Here is a 16060-nt window from a genome sequence, read left to right as displayed (position 1 = left end):
CCCACTGGGCCGCCTCAGTATGCAACCATTTGCTGTCTCAGACCTAACATGGCTAAATTTTGACTGAGCGGTAGAATCTGTCAGCTTTGCTGCTATGGATTTGGTCTCTTCCTCTGCGAGGAAGTTTCTGAAAGCATTTTGAGTTTTACTGGTCTGGGCTCTTTGTCTCGGCTTTTTCAGAGTTCGAGTCTCTGCCCAGGTTCTCTGTGTGTGAAGCCCAGGGTCTGTTCAGGATCACTGTGCCTGGAACCTTCTGTTTGTTAGCTGTGCATGTAAATCATGGTTCAGTATAATATAAATGTATTGGTGTCAAGTCTGATCTTAATGAGTCTCTTGGTTTGAGTGGAAATGGTTGAAATTATTATATTTTGGCAAATTTAAAATAGCAAAGAGAGTCATTGATTTGTGGGAATCATCACAGCCTGGGACTGGCAGATCAGCGCTTCCTGCGGAGTTTTCATGGGGGCCTCTGTGGGCAGGAGAAGCTTTGCTAGCTATTGTGGTTTTTCTGGCTTGGTCCCATCTTCTGTGGGTGTCTAGCAAGCTTTGGGCCTGAATTCCACCTGTGTGTCCAACATGGAGTTTTTTTTTTCCTTTTATTTGACAACCATGATATTGTTAAAGAGCAATTCTGCCATTCTAAGCATCAAAAGGTACAGGTCTCCATGTGAATTACGCTGGGATTGTACTTTGTAATGTTCTGGGGTATTAAAGCATGCAGTCAGTTTCAGGACGTCATTCCCGTGGTGACATGGTGTTTAACCCTCATCCCGCTCCCCTCCGCCCCTCTTGGGCGCCCGCTCCCCTCCGCCCCTCTTGGGCGCCCGCTCCCCTCCGCCCCTCTTGGGCGCCCGCTCCCCTCCGTCCCTCTGGGCCGCCCGCTCCCCTCCGTCCCTCTGGGCCGCCCGCTCCCCTCCGCCCCTCTGGGCCGCCCGCTCCCCTCCGCCCCTCTGGGTCGCCCGCTCCCCTCCGCCCCTCTTGGGCGCCCGCTCCCCTCCGTCCCTCTGGGCCGCCCGCTCCCCTCCGCCCCTCTTGGGCGCCCGCTCCCCTCCGTCCTTCTGGGCCGCCCGCCCCCCTCCGTCCCTCTGGGCCGCCCGCCCCCCTCCGTCCCTCTGGGCCGCCCGCCCCCCTCCGCCCCTCTGGGCCGCCCGCCCCCCTCCGCCCCTCTGGGCCGCCCGCCCCCCTCCGCCCCTCTGGGCCGCCCGCTCCCCTCCGGGCCGCCCGCTCCCCTCCGCCCCTCTGGGTCGCCCGCCCCCCTCCGCCCCTCTGGGCCGCCCGCCCCCTCCGCCCCTCTGGGCCGCCCGCCCCCCTCCGCCCCTCTGGGCCGCCCGCCCCCCTCCGCCCCTCTTGGGCGCCCGCTCCCCTCCGCCCCTCTGGGTCGCCTGCCCCCCTCCGCCCCTCTGGGCCGCCCGCCCCCTCCGCCCCTCTGGGCCGCCCGCCCCCCTCCGCCCCTCTGGGTCGCCCGCCCCCCTCCGCCCCTCTGGGTCGCCCGCTCCCCTCCGCCCCTCTGGGCCGCCCGATCCCCTCCGCCCCTCTGGGCCGCCCGCTCCCCTCCGTCCCTCTGGGCCGCCCGCCCCCCTCCGCCCCTCTGGGCCGCCCGCCCCCCTCCGCCCCTCTGGGCCGCCCGATCCCCTCCGTCCCTCTGGGCCGCCCGATCCCCTCCGTCCCTCTGGGCCGCCCGCTCCCCTCCGCCCCTCTGGGTCGCCCGCTCCTCCGCCCCACTTGGGCGCCCGCTCCCCTCCGCCCCTCTGGGCCGCCCGATCCCCTCCGTCCCTCTGGGCCGCCCGATCCCCTCCGTCCCTCTGGGCCGCCCGCTCCCCTCCGCCCCTCTGGGCCGCCCGCCCCCCTCCGCCCCTCTGGGCCGCCCGATCCCCTCCGTCCCTCTGGGCCGCCCGCTCCCCTCCGCCCCTCTGGGCCGCCCGCCCCCCTCCGCCCCTCTTGGGCGCCCGCCCCCCTCCGCCCCTCTGGGCCGCCCGATCCCCTCCGCCCCTCTGGGCCGCCCGCCCCCCTCCGCCCCTCTGGGCCGCCCGCCCCCCTCCGCCCCTCTGGGCCGCCCGCCCCCCTCCGCCCCTCTTGGGCGCCCGATCCCCTCCGTCCCTCTGGGCCGCCCGATCCCCTCCGCCCCTCTGGGCCGCCCGCCCCCCTCCGCCCCTCTTGGGCGCCCGCTCCCCTCCCCCCCTCTTGGGCGCCCGCCCCCCTCCGCCCCTCTGGGCCGCCCGCCCCCCTCCGCCCCTCTTGGGCGCCCGCCCCCCTCCGCCCCTCTGGGCCGCCCGCTCCCGTTTGCCCCTCACATTACTGTCTGACCCTGTGGCATGTTGCTCGATATCCTGCCACTGAAAATACCCCCATGCCGCGGGCTGTGGTTAGCTGAGTGCCTCGGCACAGGCCTTGCCCTGGTTACACAGCCGTGAACCTTGACCTCAGGGGGTCAAACGACGGAGCTACGCCTCACATCACTGTCTTTGCTTCTTGCCAAATTTGGCAATGCTGAACTGCCACTATCTCGGCCATTTTGTGCTAGGCACCAAAAAAAAAATAGACATCGTAATGTACAAATATTGGTCACTGGATTGTTTTCCTGTATAAAGTCTAATAAATGCTTGCAGTCAAGTAGATTACAATGATTAGTACCTTCTAATTCATTGATTTATAAAGGTAGAAATGTACTTAAAAACTGGAAAAAATAAACAATGGCCAGCATACTCCAAAATATCCAAGCATTTCTTGATGTGATCTTAGCATCGTTAGTTAATAGACAGCATTTGCCCCCCATTTCCACAAAGGGAAGCGTACAGAGGTAAGATTTAACCTTTAAAACCCTTTGATCACCCATGGAAAAAAAGTTTCAGCTTCAAAATCTGTCATCATTCACAGGAAACAAAAAAGCCGGAGTTAAGAAGTACGCTTGTGTGAAGACGTGGCGTGAGACCCGGTGTTTGCCAAACTAGACGGTTTTTATATTCCCAAGGTTACAGTCTGACAGCCTCTCATACTCACTTATTTGGCTTTTAGATCAAGGGCGGCTTTATGAGGTCCAACATGTTACGGGTTTCATAATCATGCGCTTTGCATACGTGACTCAGCTGTTGACAAGATCCCCACGTATCGAGGTCAATGCCAGCGCGCTCACGCATAATATGGTAGCGAAGAACTGTGAGAGTACGCAAGAATAGGCTTATATTTCAGCGTTGTTTCATTTTCAATTTTAAGCTTGGAGAGAAACAAAATATCATCTACGAAAAGTGACAAAGGGATTCCAAAAATACATGGATTCTCTGTAATAATGCATTTATTCAAAGGTAGCCTTCTGTTAAACCACAAGAATAACAAATGAATCGTAGGAGGTCTGTTCGTTTCTTTCGGGGTTGCTGGGGATGTTTTGGGAGAATAAGCATCCATAATCAATCCAATGAGGGACGTTCAATTTCCAGGTTTTCAAAGGCTAATGAGTAATCAAAGTACTCTGAAACCTTAAGTGCAAATTAACTTATGGAAGCAATCCATCTGCTTGCATAGTACGGGCCGCCTTTTTCCTTGGGATTTCGATGTTAAATATCTTGCGTTTTCACCTGTAATATGCATTTGCGGCATTAAGATTAACATACAATATTATTAGACCCAAGAAAAAGAACAGAAGTAATGTATCTGGACACCGGTTAGTGGGAGCAAATTCACTGCCTCCCTATCTTCCCTATCAGTCTGCGCATGCAGTGCCCGCACTCTGCTGTATAGTCGCTTGGTATAATTGTCGGAATTATTCACTGCGATCCATTTGTCGATTACTTATAAATGTACATATTAATTAACCTTTATAACAGAAAGGCTTCCGGATGCGTCCCCGCTCACTCATCTAAAGTCCCGGGTCACGTCATTAATAAAAGGAGACCTTGCAAAGCCTTTGTTAACACGGTCGTTTTTTTTTTTTTAATCGCCTTATCTTAAACTAATTTCCCTCAGATTTAACTTACGTCATAATTACCTTTCAGGAAGCGAACTGTTCTCCACTTCTGACTGATTTACTATAAATCACGATTTTACTTAATAAACTATTTATAATATTGGGTCTCTTCCTGAAACAGTTCTAGTTAAGTAACTTAGAGGGCGAAACAACCGCTGATAAGCAACCCTTTGCCAGAGACGCTTAACCTGCACACCCCCTGCTGACCTGTAGAAGAGGCAAGCCGGACATTGTAAAGAACTTCGCAACAACATGTTGGCCTATTTAAGAGGAGATGAAACTAAATATGCAGTTCCTGGCATATAAAATCCGTTTTGAACATGGGCGTCGCCGCTATTAAATCTGAGGGGGACGTGTCCCCCTCACATTTCACAATTATTCCTTTGGACCCCCCCCCCCCACATTTAACATAAAATATTAGTTTCATGCCAGTGTGTCCCCCCCCCCCCATATACAAAATGCTTCTGACGCCCCTGATTTTGAACATGTATCTTACAGTTTAATCACGGGCAAGACTAGCAAAGTGTAATCAAACAAAACACTAACCAAGTATTTTCCTTGTCAGTAAATGAAATCAAACTGGTTTTACATGGATGTATGTGATAAAGTATCGAAGATGTGACTTGGTGAGGGTTTCGGATGCAAATGGACAAATGTTTACACGTATTATCCAGCAACACCTTTCATATTAACACACTTATGCATTCATTTATTTATTTTTAAAATTTGTGATTGAATGTCGGTAACACGACGGATAGTGTAATTATAATTGTGTACACTGGATGGCAGCAGAGCACCGCAGGATCGCGGGTCCAACTGCGCTGTCCAACGTGCTGAACCCGGTTCTCGTCATAAGACCGGACTGCTCCCCCTTTTTGCTCTGGAGAACCCTTCAAAATGAAAAAGGCTTTTGTGATGTCAATGAGTCGCGCTTGTAAATAACGAAAACTGTGTGTCTCTGCGTTTTTGTTTATTTTTTTTGCATAAACGCACGCTTAAAGGAGCATTTGCAAATCTAAAAGTTTTGTTTTTTTCAACATTTATTGTGCTCCCAAGTTCACCTTAACGTTTCAGCAATTTTCTAGGGGCAGCGACGCGTCTCGGTGCTTCCGAGGCGAGCCGTGACATTGCCCTTGTTGACTGAAGCGGTGTCTATTACTGCCTTTTGCGAGGCTCCCCGCTAATCTTTCTTTGGGGGAAATTGATTAGTGACACCGCTGTCAGCTTAAAAATGGGCTCTGATTACATAACCCGTCACGAAGTTGGCAGAAAGGCTCACAGATGATGGAAAGAGAGACGTCTTCACAAATCACATCCTCCAATGCATCGGGCAAAAATGCTAAATAAATAAATAAAAAAACACTTCAGATTCATCTAACGATCAGTGGGCGAGCTGGTTGCAAGGAAAATATGAAATTTAGGATAAAAATCCGTTCATTTAATTTCTCCACCGGGCTGAGTATAAGAATTTGTAAATCTGTGTGCGTATAAGCAACTTTCATGATAATTGGTATTAGACACGCTATTGCTTTTATCCGCTGCATTACGGATTTAAAAATATTCCCGTTAATCACGGCTAATTTCGCACATGGTAGTTATTTTGCTTTATGTTTGTCTCCGGTCAGAGTTGGTGCTGCTCTCCGAGTTGCGGTCCTGATGCGTCGATCGCTCTATATTTCCCCTGCTTTTAATGTGATGGTTGAGTCCAGCTCCTCTCGCTGCTTGCGAGCTGCTGTCTATTTTCTCCCCTCTTTCTGCTCCCTCCGACTCATTCAGCCGCTCTCCTTGGATCGAGGAAGCCTCTTGTGGGTCTCGGCATCCCTGCGGTGACCCTCTCCCGGTGATATGAGCGCTAATCCGGGCGCATCCCTGCACCGTAGGCATCCGATCTTTTTGCCAAAGCTGGATCTCTATGCGTTTTTCTGATTGCTGAAAATCAACCCCCCCAAACCCTCCCCACCAAGACACCCGTGGCTGCGTGGAATAACGGCGTTATATGCCTGCGATGGGGGAATTTAAACGCGTCCTCTTTATTCTCGCATGTCTGATGGCCGCAGCCGAAGGTAAGTTTGAAACCTTTTTCCGATAATCACTGTTTCGCGCTGCTTTGCATTCCGGTGATCGCGACCCGGGTGCCGAGCGTCTGCCTTGCTGCCCACAGACGGGGCATAAATACGCCTTGCTTGGTGCTTTCACCTGTTTTCCAAACTTGAATCCACTTAGGAAATCTGGAAAAGCGGATGGTCATTTCTGTTCACTTATCGGGACCAAACGTGGCATTTTCCACCGACAGTTCAAGCGCTGTCAGTAATTTTGTTTAATCGATGACATTTGAAAATGTGATGCATATGGATGTGAACAATATAGCGCTGCTGGCGCCGATCGCATTTCATTTCCGAAAAGAGCGCCGCATTTGTCCTCGATTGCGCGATAATATATGCGTGAGACGTGATGAAAATAGGGAGAAGGGGCTCGTTTTTTTTCTCCTGTGTTGCAGGCTCGCAATCTTCTTTTCCCGGTCCGAAAACGGCCGAACAGTAGCTGTAACACATCGGTAAAATTTTGGGCTCCAACCGGTTTGTGCGGCGTTTGCCTACGCATCGTTATAACCACCGAAATGTACAATACAGGAATGTGGCGTCGGGGCCGCTCTGTTCATAGAGGTTTCTTGGAAACTAAGCAGAAATAGCAGGTTGTAGGGTCACCTGCTTATTTTTATTATTTGTATATCCAGATGATGCCTCAACATGAACGACATCATTCGACGTGTCTCTTAAACTTTTTTTTTTATGCGCCAGATGTCTGCGGCCGTTTGGGCTCGTTTTGAGCCACCGTTGGTCCCGCCGGAGGGAGTCACTTCTGCCGTAGCGTTTCAGGCCGCCACCGCCGATCCGGATTGTTGATTGATGGTGGGGCACTGCGGGCCTCCTTTATAATAACTAATACTGTAAACAGCAGTCGGTGGGGGCGGCGTTGCATAATGGGCGGCACTTGTGGAGCCTTACATGCACTTTACACGACAAGGCAAGTTCACATAAAGACACGTCTGTTTACTCACAAAAAGGATTGGAAAGTGTTTTAATTAAATAATTACGCATTATCAGTTTCTAGTGTGTGTGCGCCTTATAATATATATTATATTAACCTGTATTATAGGTTATTAGAGAATTTTCCAGTTTCCAGTTTCTTGTGTCTTAAAACACTGGTTGTTGTTGTTATTATTATTATTATTATGATTATTATTATTATTATTATTATGATTATTATTATTATTATTATAAAGTTGGTCGCCCAGATAAGCAGTTGTATAATATGGCTACTGGTGAGCGCTGGATCACACAAACAGCGGCAGAGGCGGCAGGAATAGAAGCGCAGCGCGTGGTGGCTGGGAGGGGGCGTTAATCCCGCCGCGCTTCGTCCTCCTCCGGAAAACTTTTTTACTTGCATGGTGACCCAATCTCAGGCTGGCACTGCGGAGTCCTAGCATTTCATTTAGGGAGCGCTTCAGTTAACCTTAGCCGGTTGTTTTTCATTATTGTTGTTATTATTATTATTATTATTTATTATGAGAGCTAATCCGGGCGCATTATTTATAAATAAATAATATTTTATTAACAACATCTTCACTGTCCTATTGCCACATTTTAGCTCGGTTCCTTCAGCATATGTCTATATTAACCAGATGTTTATGCGGCACTGAAGGGCCGCTGTTTCTCACGATCCTTTAGTTCACCTTAATCACTCCATTGCCCTTATTTATTTATTTACGCTTTCTGCCTCTAACCCCGCCGTGATCCATTACTCCAGCATCGGGTTCAACATTTCATTATGCTCCGTCTATTTAAAGGACACGCTTTCCAACGGAATTAGTTATGCTGCGGGCAATTTCAGCGCCTCTCCACCCTCTGAAAGAGTCATTAGTTTTGTCACAGTCGTAATATCACCGTTAATGATGAATGTTACTGTTCCTTGTTCAAAGGCGATAGTAAATTGGGGTGGCAGGCCCGAGACAGTGTGTTTCTCGGACACATCTTCATGTTGGAGCATAGTGATCTCGGCCTGTTTGCTTCTCAGATTTCTTTGCATAGCTTGTCCTAAACTAAACGGGCAAATTCCATAATATATTTTAAAACGCACGCAGATCGGAGCGTTCGGGAAACGCTAAATTCCCCAAAGAATAACACTTTAGATACCGTAACTACCTTTTCATAAGGTGCGCGTATGTCCGAGCCCTAGTATTGAATATAAAAGTAGGATCTCGGACTTCTGCATATTTAGGCTTCAGTTCTCTTATTGGGTTAAATTGTGTCAATTGGCGTTTATATTTCTGCATTTGCATGGCAGATTGGGACTCAGTGGGGCAGACGCTGATCATTCTGTTTTAATTGACACGAAGCTGAAATTAAAAAGGCGGCGGCAGACAGTGGTCGCGCCTCTGCTGTAATTAAACAGGAACATCTCCGTGGGAACGGGATCAACCCGACGAAGAAGCGGCTTGGAGTGAGATGCTCACTGACACTGAAACGGTACAGTGAGCAATGTGGTGGACAAGCAGTCAAGAAGCATAAGAGGGTTTAGGAGCAGAAACGTCATTATACTGTCTGTTTATCTGTCTGTGTTTGGCAGAAGGTGAAAACCGAGACACACTTTGTTTACTGGAATTAATGTTAAATTTGATTTTAAATTCCTTCCACAAACACTTTTATTCACGTACTAATTAATCGGTTTGTTTAATTGATATGGCACTTAGAAATTATATATAAAATATATATATATATATGTAATCATTAGGCTATATGTCCCCATGTCAACCACTGAGAAACAAAATCAAAAAATTAAACTAACCATGTATAATTTTAGAATTTTATAGAAAATGAACTGATTAGCAAAAAAACCCTCTTTGCTCTGCACAACTGGGAGTCATTTTAACGAAAGAGCTAAAAGGCTGCAGTTTGAATCCACAAAGCATTTCTCCTTCTCTTCCCTGTCGTCTCCCAGAATTGGGATGTATTGAGCTCCGGAGTGGGGCTCTGTTCCCCCACATGCATAGAGGCCTGATTTCAGCCATTAGCATTTGAAAGCCGCGTGAGTCGGCAGAGAGCGGCCTTCCTCATCATAAATGAATGTGATCATGGCGTCCCTGAGATGTGGTGACTGACGTCCTTTTCAGGAGAGCCATGGGTCCTGTCCTCATGAGTGTCAGCTTCCCTCACTGCCGAAACACTGTGGGATTTACCAGGTCCTTAACCGCGAATTGCACTTCCCAACAATATAATTAAGCAGAGTACAGGCGCCCCCCCCCCCCATCTCCTGCATCACTCCCTGCACAGGTGAGCTGAAGGCGGAACACTGATGTGTGGGGTTTGCTTATATTATTTGTATGTATTAATCTGAATTTTCCCCGCCAATGCTAACAAAGTAAGAGAAACTGAGCTGGCTGCCTTGACAGACGGCCGATTAATGAAGGAAGCAGTGATCTTTAATCTGCTCCCCCTGCCGTCAGATCGTCATGAAGGAATCTTGCCCCCTGTCCGTGCGGCAGCTCAGTGACACGTTTCGCGGCCTGGCGTCGCTGCGCTGGCTGCTGCGCTGGCTGCTGCGGGTGACCGTTCACGCGGACAGCAGCGGCCGCCTCGGCGGATGGCTCCCACCTCGACATCGGCCCCACAGGCCCGGAGGCGTCCGGCGGATTTTGTTGCAGCGATGAGCGCGGCCGGGGATTCCTCGTGGCAGATGGCGAGAGTGCGGTCGCATGAGTGATTTGTAGATGGCGGCACGAGGTGGATTAGCCTGACAGCGAGTCGATGGCGATACGGGGGGGTGAGGGGGGCAGCCAGCCGCTGGCACCTTCGCTTTCTCCCGCCGTTTCTGCTGGCTGAAGCATCGGCACCTTTGCCGTTGCTGAACATGCATTTTTCTACTGGGGGCAACATGTTCTGAGCTATTAGGATGTCCATACAGGAAAGAGAAAAGAGCCCCCCCCAAATGTGCCCCCTCCAATGGCCGTGACCCTGCCACAGCATCAGTGTGCTCTGATCCAAACACACAGCGCCTGCTCCGCTTGGGCCCGCGGAGCCCTGCAGGACCACGCCTCACAAAGCCCGCTGGCGGGATTACTCATCGTCTCGAAGCGAAATTCAGGAAAAGTAATGCGTCGTCAGTCAAGCCGATGTGTGTAACTGAAGCAGACGTGCAGCATCACCCTGAGCCTCATGGCAGCCGCCAACGCAACTTCTAATTAAGGAATTAAACGGGCTATAATTAGAATTGCATTAAAATTGCAGTGTGGCAAAGCCCTGAAGTGATGCTTCTGTCCGAGTGCGAGAATCGGTGAGCAGCATGCTTAGTGCCCTTCCTGCTGTCAGCGCAGGAGAGTTGGCCGCCATGGAGACGGTGGGAAGGGCACCTCCAAAGGCGTCCACCCAAAGGGCCGGCGTGTCACATGACAGTCGCTGGGCGGTGCAGCTGCAAGCACAGACTTTCTTATTCAGTGTTAATTGCACGGGTTGATTACATTACATGGATGCTCAAGTTGCTGGCTGTTTACTAATGGCAAGTGATACAGCCCTGCGCCCTGCTGTAATTCTGGATTCAATCCAGGCTTTATTTGATAGATGACAGACTTCGCAAATAGTTGTCAAGTCATTGGTAAGCCCTGAGAGGGAATGAGGACGTGTAATTATCTCTGAAGGCATCGGAGAGGCATTTTAATTTGGGATGTCTTGCATTTGTCAGTCAGGAGCGAAGCCTTGCTGACTCAGGGTGGGAGACACAAACTCTCGTCCTGTCCTCCGCTTCACACTGAACTTAGACACGCTGACAGATCTGAGATTGGCTTCGCCTGCTACATGAGATCAGAACCGTATCCCTGCTGTATAAGCCTCCTTTAGTCCGACGCAGACAAGCTGAAGGTATCTGCCATGTTTCAGAGTCTCGCAGTTGCTCTTTTGTGTTATATGAGCTGTAAGGATACTGTAGAGTAACTGTAATTGGTAGCATAGAATGGATGACTTAAAAAAAAAAAAAAACAATTCTTGTCTGAAGTCTTTCGTAATGCTTCAAGAAAATGCCAACAACCTAATCAAAATCCCTCAAAGGGCAGAAGATTTCTAAAAATAGTTGGCAAGGAGCTTTGGAAAGCAAGCTGTTTGACATTTACCTTTCGAAGACAAATTTAGTCCACAATTACTACATTCCTCCCCAAAGTTTTTGGGAAGAAGTATCAAAAAATCTGAGACCATTATCCGAACCTTGCTGGTCCTGAACAAAACGGGGATAAATATGAACATATTTTATAGAGCAACATCATTAGCAGCATTTGAATGTGTTGAGTGTTACCCACAATGCATTGCTGCAGTAATAATCTCCATGCATGTAAAGTGTTTTATTGTCTGTTTGCTTTCAAAACCACTCTATTCTTCTTAAACAGTCATATAATCACCCTGTTGGCATTGGCAGAGTTTAACACGCATATGTGTGAGTGTATGCGTGTGTGTGAGTGTATGCATGTGCGTGTGAGTGTATGCGTGTGTGTGAGTGTATGCATGTGTGTGAGTGTATGCATGTGTGTGAGTGTATGCATGTGCGTGTGAGTGTATGCATGTGTGTGTGCACACTCATGCTCGCAAATATGCCATTACATCTCAGCACAGATCCTGACTCATTTAAACATGCTGTAGCGGACAGGCTATTCATGCTTAAAGTATCCCTGACACATAATGTCAATTACAGTCGATTTAATGATTCTGCGATTTTTTTTTAACGTTTTTTATTAAGTATAATTTAGCAGACACTTTAAGTTATCCACTCACCAATCACAAATAATAAAAGGGGTTTGACAGGAATTCAGCTTTAAATGAGCCAAATTTTTTTTTCAGGCTTTATGCCTGGCTGAACATTAGGTCAAAGGTCACAGCGGCCATAGCTGTTATTTTAAAATGGTTAATGCATAGCTAGCAAAGCGCGGAGTGTGAGCTGAGGATGAACTCTGGGGCACAGCCGTCTGGGGAGGCCAAGCGATTAGCCGTGTCGCTAACCTTGAGCGACATTGGTGCTGCGCTACAGAGCTCTGCGCGCAACAACCCAGTCATTTTTTTTTTAACATCAAATACATCCAGAGGTTAACGTTCAGCCTTTAACCACTTTCGGCTCCATCGCTTTCACCTGCCTGATAAGGACAAGGAAGAAAGGGGGTCTGGGAGTGCAGGAGTCCTCTTGGGAGACGTGAGTGACTAACAGGCAATGGACGAGATCAGTGGCAGGCCGCGGGCGCTGGCAGGCCGCGGTCGCTGGCAGGCCGCGGTCACTGGCAGGCCGCGGTCGGTGGCAAGACGAGATCGGTGGCTGGACGAGATCGGTGGCAGGCCGTGGTCGGTGGCAGGCCGCGGTCGGTGGCAGGCCGCGGTCGGTGGCAGGACGAGATCGGTGGCTGGACGAGATCGGTGGCAGGCCGTGGTGGCAGGGCTGGGTTGGTGGCAGGCCTCGGTGGCAAGCCACGGTCGGTGGCAGGCTGTGGTCGGTGGCAGGCCGCGGTCGCTGGCGGGACGAGATCGGTGGCAGGCCGTGGTGGCAGGGCTAGGTTGGTGGCAGGCCTCGGTGGCAAGCCACGGTCGGTGGCAGGCTGTGGTCGGTGGCAGGCTGTGGTCGGTGGCAGGCTGTGGTTGGTGGCAGGCCTCGGTGGCACATGGGCCTGCCTCAGCTTTAAGCACCTCTTCATGCTTTTGAGGAGGCAGAATCATCTCGGCACGCAGTCTGAGGCTGATTTCTGGCGTCAGGCTGTAATGGACCCATTTTCCTTCTAGAGGTTTCTATAAAAAGGTACGGAGCTTTTGTGGTGACAGGGACAAACAGCATGTCTGCCGACCGTGTGCCGGAGCTCACTGCTTGATGTGACACCCCTAACAGGCCTGTCACCCCTGTCACGTACTTAGACAGCACAGTCATTGTCACCGTAAGACCCCGGGGGTCACGGAGGTTGCCGAAGTTTCTCAGCTTCTTAGAGCATCCTGGGAACACCGGCATCATGCAACCCTCGTAGCCTATCGAAGCAGATTTCCTCAAGACTCCCACTTCTCCTATAGCTTATCACCTGGTCCACGCTGCTGATAGCCAAATGAACATATGGCGGTGATTAGGGAGGCTGAGCAGAGTGAGGTCAGTAACACAACAAGCACAGGAGTTACACCGGTAAGACAGCAAAGCCGTCTGGTTTGGCAGCAGCAGCACTAATGCGCGTGATGTCATGCAGAATACCCACCATTGTATCTCTTTGAAAAGGATCTGATTGGTTCCATTTATGATTCATGCTTAAAAAATAAATCCTTTTGGTTCTCAGTAGCTGTGAATTTATATTTAAAATGTTGTCGAACAAACAATAACAACACACTTCCATTTTGAAGTACATTGATTGGTTTTAGTTGGAATGAACGGTTTAATGAATGTTTGCGTACACATATGTACACATGTGGTGTATGAACTCTAAGCAGTTTATTGGCAGCTCCACGTTAGTGCAACCCAGCGACACTGAAATAGTCAATGCACAGAGATTACGAGTGCCATTAAAGACTAAAATCACTGGAAAGAAAGCTGTGAACCCTGATGGGCTTATCGTCCTGACTAAAACTGCAATAGCTAATTTCCATGTTTTAAAACTTATGTGCTTCTTGCATTTATTTTGGAGTAAGTTGTCTGCTAAGCAAAACAGTGTGAGCATGCAGTGTGGAAGCTTTCCGGTTGTGCTCTCTGGGGAAAAACTACTGCGCACTGGAGAACAGGCACATACTCATTTGTTTTATTGTCTGCAGCAGGGTGAAGGTAGCTGTGTTCCTTTATGAAGTGTTAGCACTGTTGGATCAAGGGGGATCCTTTTTGGTAGAGAGGGTCACCTTGGAAGATGGACATTTCTGCTGTTGAGGAGTTTCAGCCATGATTAAGGTGATGAGGAGGTGCAGTATCTTCAGGGGGAGGTGCAGTATCTTCAGGGGGAGGTGCAGTATCTTCAGGAGGAGGTGCAGTGTCATCACGAGGAGGTGCAGTGTCATCACGAGGAGCTGGAGTGTCATCACGAGGAGCTGAAGTGTCATCCCAAGGAGGTGCAGTATCTTCAGGAGGAGCTGGAGTGTCATCACGAGGAGGTGCAGTATCTTCAGGAGGAGCTGGAGTGTCATCACAAGGAGGTGCAGTATCTTCAGGAGGAGCTGGAGTGTCATCATGAGAAGGTGCAGTATCTTCAGGAGGAGGTGCAGTATCTTCAGGAGGAGCTGGAGTGTCATCATGAGGAGGTGCAGTATCTTCAGGAGGAGGTGCAGTATCTTCAGGAGGAGCTGGAGTGTCATCATGGACAAATGACTGGACTTCTCTTGCCATGGCATGTCTACCAGAGGCTTTGGAGAAGGATGTTCAGAAGCACACAGGCTGGTCTAACCCTAGGAGCAGCAAAGGGCTGGGAGACGTTGGAGAACAGAGCAGACTGAGTGAATAATCCACAAGCTGTGATGTCATTTACACATTCAACTTTTCCATAAAGCATTTCAGCTGAACTCACTGAATAAATCTGCAAAAGACATCAGTGAGCCATGTTAGTCACCCAGGAGGAATGAGCTTAATGAAACAAGCATTTATTTTATTTACGTCTGTGTTACGCTGATTACCTCCAGAGTATAATGGCTACATATTATTGTTACCAAATGTGTGAGCTTGTTGCATCAGGCCAAATCGTGTGTTGCCACCACGTTCTTAGTTAGCTGTTGTATGATAAATCCTCGCAAATACAAACTATATGTTCTCCATTTGGGCACAGATGGCATTTGAGCCTGGACCCAACATGCTGCCCCCCCCCCCCCACACACACCTTGGCAATATCTTCTCCTGCATGCTGGTCAAAGTTCCTCACCGACGTCCATAAGTCAGCCTTTTCCCTGAAGGGGCTACAGCTCAAACTCGGCATAATCCTTCACTTGATGTGAAAATGTTCTGTTTGACCTTGGTATTACTTAAACATATGGTTCTGCTCCCACTGAAAGTCCCCTTTATGCACTTTCGTTTAAGACAAGAATAGAATCATAAACTTTGCTCACATCTATTGGGTGGAGTGTTTCCATAGTAACTGATTTTGTAAGAGTGTTGGCTTCGCCAGAGCACATTTAGGAAGAAGTACGATGGTACTCATCTCAAAACCTGCAACTAACGCTATTAAATATTTCATCTGCAATAGGTCATCTTTAAATCCTCACCCGGAACAATACAGCAGGCTTTTATAGGAAAATAAAACTGCATTTCATCAAAATATATATTCTGTGTAAAGAAACACGGCCCTGCTCTGCTTAGGGGAAGCGTGTCCATGTGGATGACGAAAGGCAACTTTCTGAGGAAGCTGGTGTACTTTGCGGGGTCTCCTGTGGTTGCCAGGTCTGCTCAGCTCAGGATTCCACGTTATATACTTGGTAAAAGTCCATTTGTCCAAAGCTTAAGCTTGTTCGTCCAGCTGCTGGTGCTGCTGAAAAATGTCTTATGCCTGTTTAGAAATTCAGAGTCTTCTAAACTTGTGGTGAATGTTCAGCTTTCACACTTTATAACATTCAAACTCGAATTTTACTCTGAGCCAGTTATGCACAAAGGTTGTAAAACACTCTAATTCCTACTGAGAGATGACTATTCTCTCCTGCAAAACCAGCTGGTAACATAATTATGTAAATCCATAAAAGTCTAAATTGGCCTTTATAACTCAATGCATGACCAACATAAAATATATTATTTCCCATTAACTGAAAATGAATTCTGCTTTCTCGCGAAAGCTAAGGAAATTCTCTCGATGTCTCTGTTTTCTCATCCACACAAACGGCCTCCTTGCCCGTTGCGTTTCCATGCCTATTTACAGTAAGTTGTTGATTTAGTCTTATTCAGTTTGTGTCTTTTTTCCTTGTTTGCGATGGGATGCAAACACTGACACCGTGTTCCAGGTGTCATTTTAAAGACGGCACTTTTAAAGCGTGCTGTCAATACGATTCAGAAACGCAGCATACAAATCTCACGGCAGTCACCAGCGCCAGGCGGGTGCCCCCTGAGGAAATGGGCCCGTGTCAGCAGTTTGAAAATCTGGCTTAC

At 49.1% G+C, this 16060-nt stretch overlaps 2 protein-coding genes across 5 annotated transcripts in view; one reads left to right on the top strand and one right to left on the bottom strand.

Moving 5' to 3' along the window:
- Nucleotides 1-758: 758 nt before the first annotated feature.
- Nucleotides 759-2991, bottom strand: LOC125738569 (uncharacterized). The gene is made up of 2 exons (XM_049007704.1): nt 2974-2991; nt 759-2333 (listed from the first exon to the last, which is right to left on the bottom strand). The coding sequence occupies exons 1-2, from the start codon at nt 2989-2991 to the stop codon at nt 759-761; spliced, it is 1593 nt and encodes a 530-aa protein (XP_048863661.1).
- Nucleotides 2992-5672: 2681 nt separating this feature from the next.
- The window catches only part of LOC125739298 (CUB and sushi domain-containing protein 1-like), a 348758-nt gene continuing 338370 nt past the window's right edge, over nt 5673-16060 (top strand). For 3 of the 4 annotated variants that reach the window (XM_049009249.1, XM_049009247.1, XM_049009245.1), the window contains exon 1: nt 5673-6021. In XM_049009249.1, coding sequence (XP_048865206.1) covers nt 5955-6021 — 67 coding nt within the window. In that variant the 5' untranslated portion in view covers nt 5673-5954. The remainder of the gene's footprint in view (nt 6022-16060) is intronic. The other variant, XM_049009246.1, reaches the window with a different exon arrangement.

Source organism: Brienomyrus brachyistius, chromosome 3 (assembly GCF_023856365.1).
Source record: "Brienomyrus brachyistius isolate T26 chromosome 3, BBRACH_0.4, whole genome shotgun sequence".
NCBI lineage: Eukaryota > Metazoa > Chordata > Actinopteri > Osteoglossiformes > Mormyridae > Brienomyrus > Brienomyrus brachyistius.
This window is presented reverse-complemented; position numbering and strand designations above follow the sequence as displayed.